Source organism: Gymnoscopelus braueri (assembly GCF_963280865.1).
Source record: "Gymnoscopelus braueri genome assembly, chromosome: 22".
Classification (NCBI taxonomy): domain Eukaryota; kingdom Metazoa; phylum Chordata; class Actinopteri; order Myctophiformes; family Myctophidae; genus Gymnoscopelus; species Gymnoscopelus braueri.
The window spans coordinates 11,875,014-11,893,645 of NC_137624.1; the positions used below are offsets into that span (position 1 = coordinate 11,875,014).

General features: G+C 42.1%; 2 protein-coding genes across 3 annotated transcripts; one reads left to right on the forward strand and one right to left on the reverse strand.

Annotated features, from left to right (window-relative positions):
- Nucleotides 1–1,232: 1,232 nt before the first annotated feature.
- Nucleotides 1,233–4,633, reverse strand: nefla (neurofilament light chain a). Its single transcript, XM_080418966.1, has 4 exons — nt 3,509–4,633; nt 3,175–3,299; nt 2,439–2,869; nt 1,233–1,909 (listed from the first exon to the last, which is right to left on the reverse strand). The coding sequence occupies exons 1-4, from the start codon at nt 4,559–4,561 to the stop codon at nt 1,482–1,484; spliced, it is 2,037 nt and encodes a 678-aa protein (XP_080275092.1). The 5' UTR covers nt 4,562–4,633; the 3' UTR covers nt 1,233–1,481.
- A 9,390-nt stretch (nt 4,634–14,023) lies between these two features.
- On the forward strand, nt 14,024–17,081 carry pgam2 (phosphoglycerate mutase 2 (muscle)). 2 transcript variants are annotated; one of them, XR_013932480.1, is made up of 4 exons: nt 14,024–14,538; nt 15,040–15,220; nt 16,419–16,688; nt 16,754–17,081. XR_013932480.1 is itself a non-coding variant. In XM_080419001.1 (3 exons), the coding sequence occupies exons 1-3, from the start codon at nt 14,122–14,124 to the stop codon at nt 16,586–16,588; spliced, it is 768 nt and encodes a 255-aa protein (XP_080275127.1). In that variant the 5' UTR covers nt 14,024–14,121; the 3' UTR covers nt 16,589–17,081. The 2 variants fall into 2 exon arrangements, 1 of the variants encoding a protein (XP_080275127.1); XM_080419001.1 differs by having other exon boundaries at nt 16,419–17,081.
- The last annotated feature ends 1,551 nt before the right edge of the window (nt 17,082–18,632 follow it).

Consider the following 18,632-nt stretch of genomic DNA (forward strand, 5'->3'; position numbering starts at 1 on the left):
TGTATGTTATGTCATTTAGATAGATATACAGTACAGTACGTACAGTACAGTTGAATAGCATGTTGTTTAGACAGATGCTAAGTTTAATGTTTACCTGTTTTCTTACTTTGCAGCTCTTGTTTTCTCAGTACTCTATTTTCCTTGTCATTCGTTGACTAGGATTCATGCCATTTACTCCAATCTTGTATTTTTATACGTGTAATCTTGGTTCTGCTAAATGCCAACATTTCTAATTATAAGTGTAACATGCATCAGTTTGTCTGTGTTGTTTATGTGTATTGGAAAGACTACATACCTTTACATTAAATTATTCCATGTTCGTGTGTTTTGTGTGTGTGTGTGTGTGTGTGTGTGTGTGTGTGTGTGTGTGTGCGTGCGTGTGTGTGTGCGTGTGTGTGTGTGTGTGTGTGTGTGTGTGTGTGTGTGTGTGTGTGTGTGTGTGTGTGTGTGTGCGTGCGTGCGTGCGCACGCGCGAGTGCATGTGTGTGCTTGCTACCCATGGCTTCTTTTAGCTCTAGGTTACCATCTCATTGATTTGTATATTCCCATATTACCCTGTTAAATTATGTATGATCTATTTATTTGTACTGAAAATCAAATATATAAATTATTTAAATTATTATTATTAAATAACTGTGCGGTTCTATGTCAGATGTCAGGAGCTCAATCGATATAGAATGATTTGTCCCTTTGTGGAAACATTATTGTGTTACAGGGCCAGTTGACGTGGTTGTTAGATCTGAGAGTGTGTATTTATTTAAACCTCACTCCATTTGAAAAGGTGGTATAAATAATATATTCTGAGTAAAATATTCTGACATGGTTGAATAGCAGTTTAATAAATCATTTACATTTGAAGAAAAAACGATGTCACAGTTATTTGTCATTCAGCAATATTTTTATTTGACCACCCAAACCACACGCACAATTTTTAATATCAGACATAATATCACATACTCACAGTACATCAGGAATTGTGCAACCAGACCTTTTTCTTGACTACTGAGTATTATCCGGCAAATGATAGATTTTATGCAGAAACTGACCTTACTGGACATTTTCTTTGTGTGCACCATGTTAACATTTAGCAGATTTATGCTTAATTCATGCTCCATCAAACGCCGGTGTCACGCACCCAAAAAATCCCAATTTATGAGCTATTGTGGACTTGTAAATTGCCTAATTTTGGCGAGTGACAGCATTGTAAGATAAAGTATAAATCATGCTTTAGGAGGATTATGTTATTGCTACTAGTCTGTATCAAGCTGAGTTGTGTAATTTGACAGTCTTTGGATTAATGGCTGATGTGACTTAAGGCTGTTTTATACTCATAAGACAAGATGACAAAAATAACATGTCATTTCTGTCGGCCGACATTATACAAATCCTCGCTGTTAATTTATCCCTTACATTTCAATACATTTGTACTGTTCACTCTCAGAGTTAAATTAACACTGGGGATTTTACTGTGTAATTGGCCTTCACTTCTTAGCCTTTGTTTTCTCTGGCTCATCTTTCTTCTCCTCTGCAGGCTTGTCGCTCTTGGCCTCAGGTTTTGCTGCCTTTGCCTCAGCCACCGCTTCTTTGGGATCGGCTTTTTCATCCTTCTTCTCCTCTTTGTCATCCTTCTTTTTGTCATCTTTCGTCACGTCGGCCTTGTCACTCTTTTGGTCATCGGCTTTGTCGTCTTTCTTTTCTACCTCCTCCTCTTTTTTCTCTTCACCCTTTCCTCCCTCTTCCTTGTCATCGGACTCTTCCTTCTTTGCGTCTCCAGCTTTGTCATCTTTGTCATCGGATGCCTCTTTCTCTTCTACCTCCTCTGCCTGGTCCTTGGCGTCCGTCTCTCCTCCGTCACCTCCGTCACCTTTCTCCTCTTCTGCTTCAGCTGTTTCTGTAGCCTCGTCCCCACCTTAAATATTTATTGAAGAGAAATGTGGATTTTATTCATTTGAAATGCCAGGGACAACACACACAGACTTAAAGGTGTTTTTAAAGTGATATTGTTTGGCTAAAACAAAAAGTTAATTTCAAAATGTTATCATTTATCAGCTTGTGTTCCAGTAAAAGTTTTGTCTGCTTATTTATTTGTTTCGTCACTTCCAATTTCACTTGTACTGTATATCCTGTCTTGATTGGATGAAATTGGTATACCGACCTGTAAATGTATTTTCTGTTTACTAAAGTGCTGGAGAGATGGGAAGACCCCTGTTACTGAACAAACTATAGCAATGATTACTACCAGAATATAGACCTATTTAACAATTATTTTACAAAACTTACAGTAACTAACAGTACCGTTAATTTATACTTTATTTATTTGTTTATTTGTTTACTTATTTATACAATAATACATTATTTGTCAAGGGAGAATGATCAGGAATCATTCATTATATCTGACTATTCTTCCCTGACAAATAGGCCTGCAGTCGTGCACTAACCTTCCTCTCCTTTAGCATCCTCTTCCTTCTCCTCGTCTCCCTCTCCTTTCTCCTCTCCTTCTTCCTCTCCCTTCTCTTCTGTTTCCTCTCCGGCTTCCTCCTCTTTCTCCTCCTCTTCCTCCTTCTCTTCCTCCTTTGCCTCCTCTTCCTCCTTCTCTTCTTCCTCCTTTTCCTCCTCTTCTTCCTCCTCCTCTTCTTCAGGTGCGGGGGCCTCCGCCTGCTGGGCCTGCCTTGCAGAGATGTAGTCATCACCGGTGGTAAAAGATGAGCTAAGGTGACGTGTTGATGTCATCATATAGGGGGCGCTAGAGCTGAAGCTTGAGAAGACAGGGCGGTAAGAGGGTGTGGCCGACAGGGTGTGGCCATACATAGAAGACATTCCACCGGCTCCTCCCACACTGAAGCGACACTCCTCCCCTTCCAGGAGCTTCCTGTAGAGAAGACATGGAAAAGACCATTTTAACAATTGTTTTCTTCAGTGGACAGTTCAAATCAAGTTACAATTGCACAGTAAAATAATAATATCAAATCACTGTCAGAAGTGGCATCTCCAAGACAAAACTAAATTGCGCATGTGAATTCATGCACTGTTACTCATAATACAGGTTTGTTTTCCTTTAGCATTTACAAACAGCCAAAATATTAATAAAAAAGATTGATAAAAATAGGGACCAGTGTTAATGTGGTTAACCTCAGCCAACACAGACTAGGCCTACGATTTTTTTTTAACTCTTACCTGTATGCAGCAATCTCAATGTCCAAGGCCATCTTTACATTGAGAAGGTCCTGGTATTCCTTCATATACCGGGCCATCTCCTGCTTGGTGCCCCTAAGCTCATTCTCCAGCTCTCCAATGGTATCCTACATAGCAAGCACATTCACATGTAATTTATAAATAAAGTGTAGGTACTTTACTAGATTAATTCAACATTGCAAAGTAAAATAGGTTTTCCTAATCAAATTAAGTTAGTTAGTACTTTTTTAAAATCCCATATTGGAAGTGTTCAACACAACACAACATCAACACAACATCAACACCATATATGATATCCTGCAATACCACTGCTCACATGCATGCTGGAAATCTCATCATTCTGCTTGTCTTCCATTTCATGCAGCTGTTTTTCCAGGGACTCATTGAGGCCTCTGCCGGCGTCGATCTCCAGCAGGCGGGACTGCAGCTGGCGCCTTAATTCTCCCGCTTCATCTTTGGAGCTCCTGACGGCGTCGGTGTGCTGCGCTACGGTCTCCGTCAAGGTGCCCACCTTCCCTCTGAACCAATCCTCGGCAGACTGCATGTTTCTGGTGGCCACCCTCTCATACTGAGAGCGGATCTCCCTCAGGGCCCCAGAGAGGTCCGGCGTTGCGGCCTCTGATTCCACCTGCACCTGCATTCCCATCTGGGCCTGTGCTTGGAGTTCGGCCACCTCGCCCTCTTGGATCCTCTTGAGGAAGGCCAGCTCCTCCAGCAGGCTCTCCACCCTCTTCTCCAGTTCAGCCCTGCCCAAGACGGCCTGGTCAGAGCCACTGCGAGCATCCATCAGTCTCCCCTCTGCGTCCTCCCGGGCCAGCACTTCCTCCTCGTAGCGGGCCTGCAAAGCGCTCAGGGTCTGCTCCAGGCGCTCCCTCTGACCCAGGGCCTGCTGCTGCTCCGCCCTGGCCTCGTCCACGGCTGCCCTCAGGGCCCGAGCCTCCTGCTCGTAGATCGCCCGCAGGCGGGACGGCTCGTTGTGCCTCTGCCTCAGCAGCAGCAGCTCTGCCTCGAGGGCTCGGTTCTGCTGCTCCAGCTCGTGCACGCGCTCAATGAAGCCCGCGAAGCGGTCGTTGAGATCCTGCAGCTGCACGCGCTCCTGGGTGCGCACGGTGCGGAAGTCGGAGCTGATCTGGGCCGCCTGGCTGAGCTCCAGCTCCAGGGTGGAGGAAGAGGGAGCCCCCGGGGAAGAGTGCAGCAGCCGGCTGGGAGAGGAGTACTGCAGCCGGGACGAGGAGTAAGGGGCGGCATGGGAGGAGGTGTAGACGGAGTGTGACCTCCCCCTGTTTACCACCGGTCGGGAAGGGGCTTCCGCATACCAGCGACGGTATGAGGAGCCGGAGTAGAAGGGGTCATAGCCGATGCTACTCATGGCTGTGTGCTTGGAGGGCAGGCTGCTCTCCTTCTGCTGTGTGTGTGTGAGTTTGTGTGCTTATGTGCGTGTGTGGGGATGTGTGTGGGTGTTTGTTTGTTTGTGTGTGCGTGTGTGGAGGGTGTGTAGGTCTGTGGAGGTGTGTGGGTTAGGTTTGAGCCTGGACTGCTTTGCTGCTGCAGAGCCTTTGGCTTTTATAGCAGGATGGGAGCTCTGACGCAGGCGCTTTAACCAAACTCTGACAACGCAGGATCGATAGGCTTACACTGCAAGAGAGAGAGAGAGAGAGAGAGAGAGAGAGAGAGAGAGAGAGAGAGAGAGAGAGAGAGAGAGAGAAACAGGGAGAGAGGCAGGGAGAGAGGCAGGGAGAGACAGAGAGAGAGACAGAGAGGAGAAGGATGACCATGGGAGGGGTGCACAGAGGAACAGCTGAGGAAAGGCAGAGATGGTTGTAAAAATTAAAAATAGAAGTTAGGTTGCTGTATATTTCTGTTTGTCTTGCCAGTCATTATTATTATTATTAACCTTCAATTCAAGGTAAGTCTGTCATATTTTATAAAGTGCTTCTAAAAGTTGATTGTCAGAAGTCCTTTGCGTGACGGCAGAGAAATTAAACAAAAGCACACATTTTTATTTGAGACCTGAACCGTGACCTCGAACGCTTGAGGTACATGTGTGTGCACACACATGCGTGGTTGTGTGGGTGCGTGTATGTGTCAGTAGGTGAAGTCGTTATAATGTTCTGCATTTTAAACTGATTTTTATTCAGGCCCTGTCATCTTCCCTGCAGAAAACGCAGTACATAAACACACACCTAAACTGTATGCATGTGTATGCATACATAATACTGAACTCAGCTTAACCGTGACACAGCATCTCCCCCTGTGGCAAAGTGGAATACTACACCTATGACCTCAAAAGCCCTGCAATGATAAATGTACACAAACAAAAAGCAAGCTATAGACACATGTCGGAAGGGCTAATGTCCAACTATGCTATATATGGACAGACAAACCAAAATGTAGACACACTGTAGAATAGATTGACAGATGGACATACATGTAGACACAGATAGATAAATAGACAGAACCATATGTTTAAAAACTAGAAAATAGCTCCAAAACTTTGAATTTACATATATGAATAAAATGTTCCCCATTATATTTCAATGTAAATATGTACTAGTCTGTAACCTCCGGCTCTGGGTCAGAGAAGTATAGGATGTACCAGCCCACTTGGACGACAACAGCCACATAACTGTAAAGTCCATGCTGACTGGTCATGTCACTGTAGCACACTCAGTGCTACTGTGTGTTGTTGCTGACACAATTTATGAGACAGTTTTGTAATTAAAGCTTCTGCGCTTTATTGAATACACACATACATACATACATACATACATACATATTGGTGCACCAAGTATACTATAGGCTAGGTATGCCCAGCTTGCTGGGTGTGCAGCATGCTATGCGTCCTTTAGAACTTTACACCATTGATTGAGACAGTTCCATGCAACTTTAAAGTGCAGAGCACAATTAGACAATTGTAAACACCTGCCAATCAATGAAATGCTGGCACTGCTCTCTGACCCTGCCTGGGTCCACCCCAAGGTATGATAGTCTGTTGTGAGGCTGCATTTACGTGCAGCATACGTCCACCCCATACACACCCATTAATTTCCCCCTCTCCCCCTCCTCCTCCGCCCCATAGGTGTGTATGGGGCGGACACATGCTGCACACGAATGTGTGAGTGCGGCCTTCGAATTCACAGAAATTCTAAATTAAAGTCCTTTATAACATTGCATCATTAATTGAGCCAGCTCTGTCTCTCTCTGACGGTGGTGTGGGCATGCGTGTGTGTGTGTGTGTGTGTGTGTGTGTGTGTGTGTGTGTGTGTGTGTGTGTGTGTGTGTGTGTGTGTGTGTGTGTGGGTGCAGCAAAGCTGCTATAAAGAGGACAGTGCAATTCAATTAACCCTGGCACTGCTTAATTGAGTGAGAGTTCACAGAAATGCTAATAAACACTGTCTGTGTTTTGTTTTTGGAAAAGGGCGTTGCATCTGTTGTAAACAGCGTTATTGGTGTAATTATTATTTGTTTTGAGCACATTTAATCCGCTTTATATATAGGCCTATACATATATGTACACACACAAACACACACACACACACACACACACACACACACACACACACACACACACACACACACACACACACACACACACACACACACACACACACACACACACAGAGACAGACAGACAGAGTATTTATTTTCAGTGAGTGCTTGTACTGTGAAACTCAGTCTGTCTGCCTCTAAAATAACACCACCAAGACAGTGACTTAACACTTAATATAACTGCACAATACAAATAGTCTGTTCTTTTACTGTTTATTTTCTGATGTTTATTTATTGATCTATAAATGTGTGATCAAATTTAACACATTTGGAAAGAGTAATAAGTACTAAATTATTAATGGACATGCACTTGTTATTTAACATTGTGTGCAAATTAAAATAGAATTGTCAGTTATGAGAAACAGTTAAGTCAGTTATTTCCACAGTCTTCGGGTTAGGTAAATTAATAACATATTTTATTTGTATTTAATTTTCATTTTGTAATATTTGTGTCTATATTTTTTGTCAAAAAATCATGACAGTTTTGTGCACTGTCATGATGTCCTGTTAATTCATGAACGAGAAGCAGTCTTCTCTTCTTACCTCTGCAGTACAGACACCATGGCAGGTCAATTACATTTGGATGCTGACGTGCACTTCTTCCTGTTTGACTGTGTGTGTGTGTGTGTGTGTGTGTGTGTGTGTGTGTGTGTGTGTGTGTGTGTGTGTGTGTGTGTGTGTGTGTGTGTGTGTGTGTGTGTGTGTGTGTGTGTGTGTGTGTGCGCGCGCGCGCATGTATGCAAATGTGGACATATGAGTGTAAGGCCGTAGTTTAATATTGTATGTTTCATCACACATTTTCTCCTATAAGGTAAAGCATTATGGAACTGTATTGCAGTGCTTTGCCGTTTTCATTGTGTGTGTGTGTGTGTGTGTGTGTGTGTGTGTGTGTGTGTGTGTGTGTGTGTGTGTGTGTGTGTGTGTGTGTGTGTGTGTGTGTGTGTGTGTGTGTGTGTGTGTGTGTGACAGCATGCATTTCGTGACTATATTTTGCTAATGCTGCAAAGCCCCCCATGTTTGGGGAGAGTCCAGTAATCTAACCCAAAGGAAGCAGGCAGGCAGTGAAAACTGGGACTGTGCTCGTGTGCTGCAGGCTGAGTCATCCTTACTGTTGTGCTCACACAAATCCCCTGGGTACTCATCTCTCAACCTCAATGGTGGACTGGTAATATGGAGCACCACGGCAGTTCCCAGTGTGCCAGTGAAACCAGACTGGTGCAAAGAGAACAGCATGGTGGCATCTCTAATCAAGGCTGGATCCAAGAGTCCTTTGAGGAGAACTTGACCACACCACTCTTTCTTTCACAGCGCAGAAGTATCAAAGGCAAACTAAAACCCTGGTCTTCTTGTATGACAATAGAATAAGCTTTGTATCTCATGGCTCATGCACAAGGGTACAAAACAAACCATACAGTACCACCCACACTACAGCATAGACCGTCTGCAGCAGCAGCTTGGTCAAACAAACCATACCACCTATAGATAGGCTGTGCTGTAGCTACTGTACACCGTACTGTATGTGAAATTAACCACACCGCCTATAATCACCCTGTAGCTGCATAGCTAAACAAATCCCCATCATTTTGATCCATGCACACAAAAAAAGATTCTATTCTTTTGACTTTGCTTTTTACATCGGATAGTGGATACACAGTAAAATTCTCAGCTTTGATTTATCCATTTGTAACTCAGAGAGTGTACAAATGGAACCATATAATTCAATTTGGTCCAAACAACTTTATGTTTAGGGTGACACCCTCACTCAACTAGTGCTGTTGTTTGTTTTCTGATTAGAATTGTTATTATTAGGTTAATAAGAATGGGAAGGATTGTGGGAAACATGTTTAACATCTTTCCCCATAGGCAATTTCAAGCTGAAATGTGTTAAGATATGTATTTATTAGACATCTTTAGAAAGATTATCTAAAACATTCATATCAGCCTGACTACACTTTTTCACAAGATAAAAATGAAGGTCACCAGTGTTCTTCAAAATAACATTTCTTCACAATATAGACACGTTTTTGTTCTAAACACATCTACAGTAGTAACATATTTTTAGTGGTGACTCGACACAAACTGGCCCATGAAATTATCTTTAGTTATTGGATACGTTTCTGGAAAAAAACTATCTTGTATTTTGCCGAGATTATAAAGTAATAAAGCAGCAAAATTGCCTCATAGATCAAGCTCGGGCTGGCACAGTTTCCCAGGCTTTTGCTGTGTGCTCCAGAACATTGACCGCAAACAGGTCCAGACAGTGTGCAACTTTGGGGTCAAGGATGAGGAATGTGAGTCTGTGTTGATACAGATTCTATAGGCTACAGTACTTGGAGAGAAGGTACTGTGGGTGAACTCTTTGTGAAACATAACAGTAACAGATAACATAGACTTCACTTAATAGTCTCACATGCAGGTAAGACATCATTAGCAGCATTATATGGTAGCGCCCCTACGGCGCCCCTACAGTCTATAGGAAAGTAATCCTGTGTGGCAGCCTTGTGTTGTCAGGACATGCCTACAGCATACCTAGAACCGTAATATTAAGCCTGGTATACAGTATGCTTCTGTCACAAAGTGTTGTGTGATGTGTCAGTCAACAAAAAAAATTTTCAACTAAATAAAGTGTTGGATGCATGACATTATTTTTGTTTAGCGACACGTCACACAAATTTTTTTCACCAAAATGTGAATAAGGTGCACATTGCCTAGGTTACATTTAGCCCACAATGCCAATGATCATAAAGGGGGCGTCAGAGTGTCCTGTATCCTGTCTTAGTTCTCGCTCCTGATAAAATTTGTATCCCGAACTAAAAAAGTATTTGAGAAGGAGAGACGGGAAGACCCCCTGTGACAGAGCAAACACTCAATAATTATGATCACAATATAGAGCTTTAAACACTTACTCCCCCAGAGTAGTTTGAACCATTTACTTTGTTTCAACAACTAGTTTAAAAGTCTTTGTCGTTTGAACAGACTGTTCTGTTGCTCAGACACTCAAATACTCAAATACCGTCTAATAGTTGAAGAAAAAAAGATAAATCTGTTATTTCTGTTGCCCCAGTTGCACAATCTCATGAGATAAAATCAGACAGAGCCACTGGCTGCTGTTTTCAGTCACTCTTGTGATCTGATATAAATACTGAACACAAATCCCTGTTGTTTCTAAATCAGGGAACCTACTGTACCTTCCCTTTTACTATTTCTGCTGTTAGCTCAGTTTATCTAATTATATTAAGATATTTAATTTAATGTTTGGGGGTGCCATGCAAGCTTTGTCCAATTTCTCTGTGTGTTTTGTTTGAATACATGTTTGTTTGTTTGTTTGTTAAGTTGTTTTACTTTCATTGTACATTGTTCATTGCATTGCATTGTTAAATCATAAATGCAATAGATTTGGAATCTGCCCATTTCACTAAGTCAGGTCAACACTTGTTTCAGGATTTATTATACTAGCCAGGTCATCCATGGGGCTCACTGTAAGTAAACAATATATAATGAGGAAAATGTATTACACCTTTTATGTTATGTGTCCAATATCCCAAAATAAAAATGAACTGGGGAAAAAAGCCTATCCATGAATATATTTACATGCATTACATAAAAGACCATAACACAGAAATAAAACTATCTATTGTTAGTTACTAAATTATGTCAAGTACTCACTATAACTATTCAATGGTAGCAACAGCACCATCTTATGGACAGATCATATAAATATAACAGGTAGTACAGTACATTATTCTCTTAATAATCTGTTTTATTTGAACACATACTTATTTTCTATTCTCATAGATTAATAACAATTTTAAACATATTCCCATGTCTTAATGCTCTTAAAGCACTTTTGTACGAGCACATTTGAATTGCCTTGTTGTTGAAATGTGCAATACAAATCAACTTGCCTTGCCTTACATGCTTTTACCATAATGTTGACTGTGGTCCTAGAGCTGCAGCATTATTACATTACAATTAAAGACTGAAACCCTGATAATATATTAGGGTTCTCACATACTGTAACTGCAATCCTACATTAACCACAGTCGGTGCTAAAATTGATTTGAGTACTGTACTTAAGTAGCCTACTCATGTATCTGCTCTTTACTTGCATATGTATGTATTTGGAGAGACATTACTTTATATGCTTTGTCAGAGAGACAAAAAGAAGGCAGACACTGGTAGCATTCCCAAAAGGTGTAATAAATGGGAACTAATCAAAGCAAATTACAATCAAGTGATGAAAACTCAATCAGGATAAACAAATGCTCAGATCAACGCGACTGCTCCTCTCTACCAGAAAGCATTGTTTGCCCTGCTGTTGCAAATAGGCCTTTCCACATTTAGATAGGGGATTCACCCCTTTTTCATGCAAAGCTTTCTGCCAAAATAATATTTTTTCTGCCATTAGTTAACTATCACATTACACTATTTTGTGAAATGCAATGAGAATGTCCAGCAATGCATATAGTTTATCACCTGGGCAATTGTCCTTGCCCAAGTTTATCCAATCGAGGAGGCCTGAAGTAGGCCCAAGCTAGGCTGAAGGTTTGTTAGTCAACAGTGATTGGCCGGAGGATAATTTGTTCATCACATACCCAGTGACCATTTGATCATTGCAGCATTACATGTTGAGGACACTAATGGTGACAGTTCACATCACAATGTGATGGCACTTTAGTTCCTGCTTATTGATCAGCTCTTGGGCTTATCAATTATCAGCCCCAGAGCCCCTGACATATCGTATATCCTCTCAATCCTTTTATTACTCCGCTCACTCAGGAGTTCATGGTTACCCTGCCTGGACAATCATTTGATTGTGACATATGCCCACATGTTTATGACACAGTCACAAAGATAAGGGGGACATAGCATTTGATCAACACAGCTACCATGGCGGCTGTGTTTGATATTATGTTGAGTTCCTTTCGCAGTGACGTGACTCACGGTGACAGTTCATGTGGTGTCACCGTCTGCTCGCACTGATTGGGCTGCTACTGACATATCAGCCCTGGGATGATCAGCTATCATCCCAAGGGGTTATTAAATATTACCCTCTCTCTTGCTTTTATCACACCCATCAATCATAGGATGCTGAATGCTTCAGCTCTTGAATATATGATTTCTGACCTGCTCAGTCACAACTCTCAGATCACCAGGCACTTGGTAAATGGACAACCAATAAAAAATATACATATACAGATGCATATTATGTGTGTAATATTTAGTATTGCCCGTTTTTGTTTTACTATGTAACTTTACATTGTATGAAATGTGCCATAGGCCTATTTTAAATTGACTTCACTTGACTCATTTCCAAATACCAAACTATAAGACTCCCACGGAACATCCATCTAATTGTCTGTGAACTACATAAATGAATGAATAAATGAATGAATGAATGCAGACCAAGATTTCTTATTGCACCATTTTCCAGTCCCTGCTTCTCTGCAGTGCAATAGCCTAATGCCTTGTATGAACATAAGTTGCGGGTTGGCATTATGCCTGGAGTGCCATTAATATTGCGTTTAAGGACTATTGTATTTCTCTTTTGTCAATATACTGTAGGTATCATAATGTAATTCTTTGACATTTATACCTTAAACTCTGTTTTGGGACGGCAAGTCACTTTTCACGCTTCATCAGCAGTTGCACTTCAGTTCAGTTCCCAGGATTAAAGCTGATGGTAGAGTCAAGTTCAATACATTGTTGCATCTATAAAAGGGCTTTAAAAGTTGGCCTCCTCAGCTCACTCTCTCTATACGGGTGGATAGAAGAGACTATGTGGTGCTCAGGTGCTGCAGGGGTGAAGGAGCTGCTCACCACTGCGGAGTCTGGGGGCTCAAATCCACTGCGGTGCATCCAGTTTGGACGAGCATCAAACACAACTGCCCGTGTTTGGGTGAGGTTAGCTGAGCGGAGAGGGTGATTTGATTGATTTGTATTCTATTTTATTTAGCACAATTATAAAAACAGTACAAAATGTGTACACAAGATTTTAGAAGAAGAGTGCCAGATAGGAAGCCCAAAGGGATTATTCAAGGCCTCTACCCACTCAGTAAGTACATTAATATATAGGACATGATTGTAAATAAGCCAAAATAGTTGGCATGCATAGTTATAAATGATAAAAGCCATGATTACGATACAATTGACAAATTTGCCAACATAGTTGACAAGCGTGATTAAACCTGATTACAAATTACATCATTACTAATGACAAAGATCTTTGTCGCTGTGACTCTTGGGATGGGATGGCACAGTAGGAAGTAGGAAATGTTGAATGTAGGCGCTATGTCCTCCCGGTGGGGGCTCCTCACTGGCAGGTAAGCCAGTAGGGTACCACAACACTGGCTACACAGATAATAGGAATGACTAAATTGGGGAGAAAGAAATAAAGGTAAAGATAATTAAAGTTGCCCTTTGCTACACTAATTTATACAATGTAACACATCTGCAATGGTTGGAGGTGGTCTCTTTCCACCCTGGTGTGTCGGGTAAGACACACTACTGGTTGACAATGTCAATACAATTATTTGAAGCAGATTGGCACACTGGACTATACACTAGATGCACCGCATCTTTAGTGTAGTTCGGTCATCATCGCAGTAGATGTATGAATATGTGTGTGAATGGGTGAATATAATGCACACATAAAGCGCTTTGTATCAAGGTGCTATACAAAAGCACCCAAAAGGACTATTGGGTCAGCAATTTCGATCTATCAAGTACAAATTAATGAGTATTAATATTCCTTGTTTATTTTTATTACAACTATACTACTATGACATTACTACTATCTCACTATTGTTATTATAGTAGTAATAGTGGAAGCAGTGGTAGTCCCAATCATGTGGAAATGCACTCTTTGGAATTTTGGAGTTGCTCATTGCTAAAGTGTCACCATTAAGGGGAAACATTTGTGTCTTTGAATCACATTTCAGAATAATCTTATAAGAAATCCCTCTACAAATGTCCTGTCCTGTCCAATTGCTCTCTGACCGATGAAGAGGGTGATGGTAGTGCCCCTCTGCAGCTAACTCTGATCTTTACACTTTTATTCCACAGCCCTCAGTTTAAAAGTCATGTTGCTATTTTGGCTCAATCCATGACCTCTGCCCTTCCCAGCCAGGACACCGGCCCACTGGACACCAGAGGTGTGATCTCATTGGCTGAGCTTGGTTGTCCATCAGATGATAATGGATCCTCACTGGAGGGAACTCACAGAGAGCCGTCTGGTGGGCACAGTCACATGCCAGGCCACTATAAAAAGAATGTGGTATGTGGGCTCATTGCTCACTGTCGGTCAGCGAGTGTGTGTGCACCACAAAGGCTGTGCCTGTCTCTGTTTGGTTCAGGGTGAAGGAAAGAAGTCTGTGAAACATGGCTTGCGCCCATAAACTGGTTATCGTCCGCCACGGAGAGAGTTGCTGGAATGACCTGAACCGTTTCTGCGGCTGGTTTGATGCCGATCTCAGCGAGAAAGGCGTGGAGGAGGCCAAGCGCGGCGCCCTGGCCATCAAGGAGTCCGGCATGAAGTTCGACGTGTGCTACACCTCCGTGCTGAAGCGTGCCGTGAAGACCCTCTGGACCATCATGGAGGGCACAGACCAGATGTGGCTGCCAGTTCACCGCACCTGGCGCCTGAACGAGCGCCACTACGGCGGCCTGACTGGCCTCAACAAGGCCGAGACCGCTGAAAAGCACGGGGAGGAACAGGTCAAAATCTGGCGTCGCTCTTTCGACACCCCCCCTCCCCCAATGGATAAGGACCACAACTACCACAAGGTCATCAGTGAGGTAAGTCTGTTATTCACTTGAATATCTTGGAAAATAAATGTCAAAAATAGCCGATCTACAAGCTTGCACACTTGCTATTTAGAAAGGTTTTAAATTTTCGCCTACAATGACATGCCCAAAAAAGGGACGCCAGAGGAAACAAGGGACAAGACATCAAAACTTAATTAGAATGTGTTATTCATAGGATTAGATCAATTGCAGACCCTACCTGACCTAAATGTCTGAACGTTGACAGGATGAAAAATGACTTGTCCGATGGCGATTAATTGTTCATTATATAACACCCATGTCTAAGAACTAAAAAGAAATAACACTATTATGAAAAAACTAATTTGGAGCTTTATTAAAAAGATCCAGTCCAGTTAGCCATCTCATTCATCACAATAAGTGCCACACAATCCACCATTTACTCGCTGGCCTTTGAAATAGTTACATAACGTCTGCAGCTGTCGCTGTATTGCAGTGACAATCCAATCCTCTGGTGTTCTCTGCTCCCACTAGTCAAGGCGTTACAAGGACCTGAAGGCTGGTGAACTGCCCACTTGTGAGTCGCTGAAGGACACCATTGCCCGTGCTCTGCCTTTCTGGAACGATGTCATCGCACCACAGATCAAGGCTGGGAAGAACGTCATCATCGCTGCCCATGGCAACAGTCTCCGTGGCATCGTCAAGCACTTAGAGGGTGAGCGCTGCCATAAAGTAGAATGCAGATGACATAGAGGAGAGTGAAAAGTAGAAGGAAGTTAGTGTGCGAACGGGAATAAGGACACATCCTAGGTACGGAATAGATTGATAGACCTTTATTGATCCCAAGGGAAATGTAGCTGCAGCAGCACTGCAGTGAGGATGAAACAAAGATACAGAAAAGGGAAGGGAATAACTACAGAATAAGTAGCAAAAGGATAACATTGAACGTTAATATATGAAAATATGAAAGACAATATCAAAGACGACTTGACATCCGACCTGGCCCTCCGTGCCTGGGCTGGTCAGTTGTATAATGTATAGATAGCATATAGATAGACTTCAGCACCTAAAGACTGACCTGGCCATCTGCACTTGGACTAATTGGGAATATCATGTGCAATTATTTTGCAGTAAAATGTGCATACAGTATGTAGTAGGTATGTAACCTACTGTACTAGGGTTATTATGCATGAAAGCATTCTAGCAATAATCCGAGTTAAAAGGTCAAAGATGTCATGTTTCAAGAGGCATATCTGTCCCGTGCTCCATGAATGTTCACGTACCCTAACGACTGACATGTAAAGACACACACACACACACACACACACACACACACACACACACACACACACACACACACACAGATAAGCAGACACAGAAAGACAGACACACACACTTCCCCAGTTTACACAGAATCTAAAAATAGCACAGTGACTTGTCCAGAGCTCACAGACAGTGGAGAAGGCCATGACCGTGGCTCCTGTTTCAGGCGTGACCTTTCTGCAGAAAGGTTGTACATTTTCAAGAGTGGCTGAATATGGAGAAAAGTAATGATACAGGCAGAGGCTAGAAGAAGCCTCGGGCAAATGTCTGCATTTTAATTTCACTCTGAGACCCTTATGGCCTTATGGGTCCATTTGGTTACATGTGTACACTCTCAAAGTTACAAAAGATAAATTAACACTTAGGTTTTTACTCTGTATAGGCTGAGGAGAGCTCTGAAACTACTCAACCCCTTGAAGGAATAATAATAATAATAATAATAATAATAATAATAATAATAATAATAGTACTTGAATGAATTAAGTCTGTAAATCAACTTGTGGTCCTGTTTTCATTCTGTACTCTTGACACATGACCCAGCTGTATAGTATGTGTCTAACTCTAACCAGAGCTTTCTTTCTATCATCCAGGTATGTCTGATGCAGCCATCATGGAGCTGAACCTGCCCACAGGAATCCCCATCGTGTATGAGCTGGACGCAGACCTGAAGCCCATTAAGCCCATGGCTTTCCTGGGCGATGAGGAGACAGTAAAGAAGGCAATGGAGGCGGTGGCTGCCCAGGGCAAAGCAAAGAAGTAAAGAAAAGAAAAGCTAGAGACTGTATCTCCAACTTCCCTGAACACCTCCATCTTGTCTATTCCCAGTCCTATCCATCTCCCTGCACAGCAAAATCCGGAGTGTTGTTTTAACTCTGAGAGAGTAAAACAGAAGGACCCAAAAGGGTTAAAGTTTACACTCCCTGAGTTAAACTAACACTGGTTTGTGCTGTGTACACAACCCTCACCAGCAGTCCATTCCATCCGGGGTCATTGTGGATGACAAAAGGCCAACCGCAGCTACTTAGCTAGCTAGCCTCCTGTGTTGATGAAATGACAGAGTAACACTGTTCCATGTGTGGGATAGAATGAATGACCTGTCAGTTCAAACAGATGCCCTAGCACTACCTCTCGTTCTTTCACCTAAACACGAACACTCACTTACGGTGAAGTACAGCCTGTGCGAACAGGCTGTGCCCTGATTTGAGGATGCCATCACTCTGATACAACCAATAAAGAAACCACTTTTTTGTCTATTTCTGTTTGTTGGGTTTTTTCTTCTTCTTTTTTACATTCTCCTCTCCCTATGTGCTTACTGTAATTGCACGTAGTTGCCTTTCTGTGTATTAAATTGTAATGTCATCCTTATCTCTTTATTATATTACCCTTTATCGTCTGTTCTGCACAGCACAAATGCTAAAAGTATTAGATTCAAAGCAAACAGATTATCATCACTGTAATAAATTGACAAATTATAACTATATATATTCTTTTGATAATATATTTTACTCTGATGCATGCCTCGTGTTTTAAAATTATTCATAATCTTGCAGCACCACCTCTTAGAGGATGCCTGGTCTATCCTGGTTTTGGCATTGCCTTTAGAACTGCTAGAACAGTGGTTTTCAAAGTGGAGTCTGGGGACCCCCAGGGGTTATTGAGGGTGGTACTTGAAATAATAACATTATTTTAAAAAAAATTACAGTTTCTTTCAATATCAATGCATTATGACAGTTAGACAATTTAATTTAAAACCAAAACATACTTTCATAACACCAGACAGAATCATTTGAAATGGCAGTCCATAGTCTAATGAAAATAGATTTGGGAGTCCATGATATGAAAAGTTTTGAAAACCCCTGTGCTAGAGTATCTTCAATAGTAGTGTCTGTCTGGGTATCACAGTTCAGACAGACAGACAGACAGACAGACAAACAGGCTTTGGTCAGCCTGATTTCTCAGTAGTGAGGAAGTGGAATTCAATACCCACAAAGATTAGAATCCCAGGAAGCTTTGCAGTGTTTAAAACCAGCCTCAGGCTTTGGCTAAAGTCTTTTATTATATTTGTCATACTGAATCCTTTATCTCCCACTGATGGACTGTTTTGTATTGTGCTGGGTTTGTGTGTGTACGTGTGTCTCTCTGTGTGTGTGTATTTGTTTTGTGGTTGTTTTTTGTCTACCTGTCCAGGGACAGCAATTATTTGCTAGCTAAGAGCAGAGGGATGCCGTGTAATCACGTCAAGATATAGGCAGAGTCAGACAGAGACAGAAACAAAGGTGAGAGAGAGAGAGAGAGAGAGCGAGTGAGTGAGAGAAAGAAGGAAGGAAGGAGAGAGAGAGGTCAGTGGGTTCGACATGGCACTATTCCTGTGGTGCAGTGTGGAAAGCCATGGTGACGCTAGAAGGTGCAGAGGAGGCCTAACTGTCTGTCCACTTCCCTCCAGTACAGACAAGGGGCGCTGTGTATTATATGGCACAGGGCCATGTCTATGCTTAGCAGCTGCTCCCTTGATATCTCCAGTTGCAGGGCAAATGGATACACAAAATCCTCAGTGTTGTTCTAACTCTGAGTGTGTACAAATGTAACCTGTGTGTACATTTGTTCAATCTCTTGAGTTACAAATGGTTTTGAGTATTTTACTGTTGATGTGCACCGCAACATATTCATTTATTTTAACTGAGGGAGTGGGAAAAATAGACCAATACTCTCTCAGAATAAACTAACAAGGTTTTGCTGTGAAATTCCCTTCGATGGACGCGCCACATTACATTACCCATTCTCTGTTACTATTCTGAGCAGTTTTG

Bases quoted from the DNA above. Each gene is read 5' to 3' on its own strand.
- pgam2 (XM_080419001.1), top strand. From the start codon at position 14,122: ATGGCTTGCGCCCATAAACTGGTTATCGTCCGCCACGGAGAGAGTTGC. The intron at 14,539-15,039 runs GTAAGTCTGTTA...TGCTCCCACTAG, and splicing joins ACCACAAGGTCATCAGTGAG to TCAAGGCGTTACAAGGACCT. The intron at 15,221-16,418 runs GTGAGCGCTGCC...TCTATCATCCAG, and splicing joins CATCGTCAAGCACTTAGAGG to GTATGTCTGATGCAGCCATC.
- nefla (XM_080418966.1), bottom strand. From the start codon at position 4,561: ATGAGTAGCATCGGCTATGACCCCTTCTACTCCGGCTCCTCATACCGT. The intron at 2,870-3,174 runs GTAAGAGTTAAA...TCTTCTCTACAG, and splicing joins ATTGAGATTGCTGCATACAG to GAAGCTCCTGGAAGGGGAGG. The intron at 1,910-2,438 runs GTTAGTGCACGA...TAAATATTTAAG, and splicing joins GGATGCTAAAGGAGAGGAAG to GTGGGGACGAGGCTACAGAA.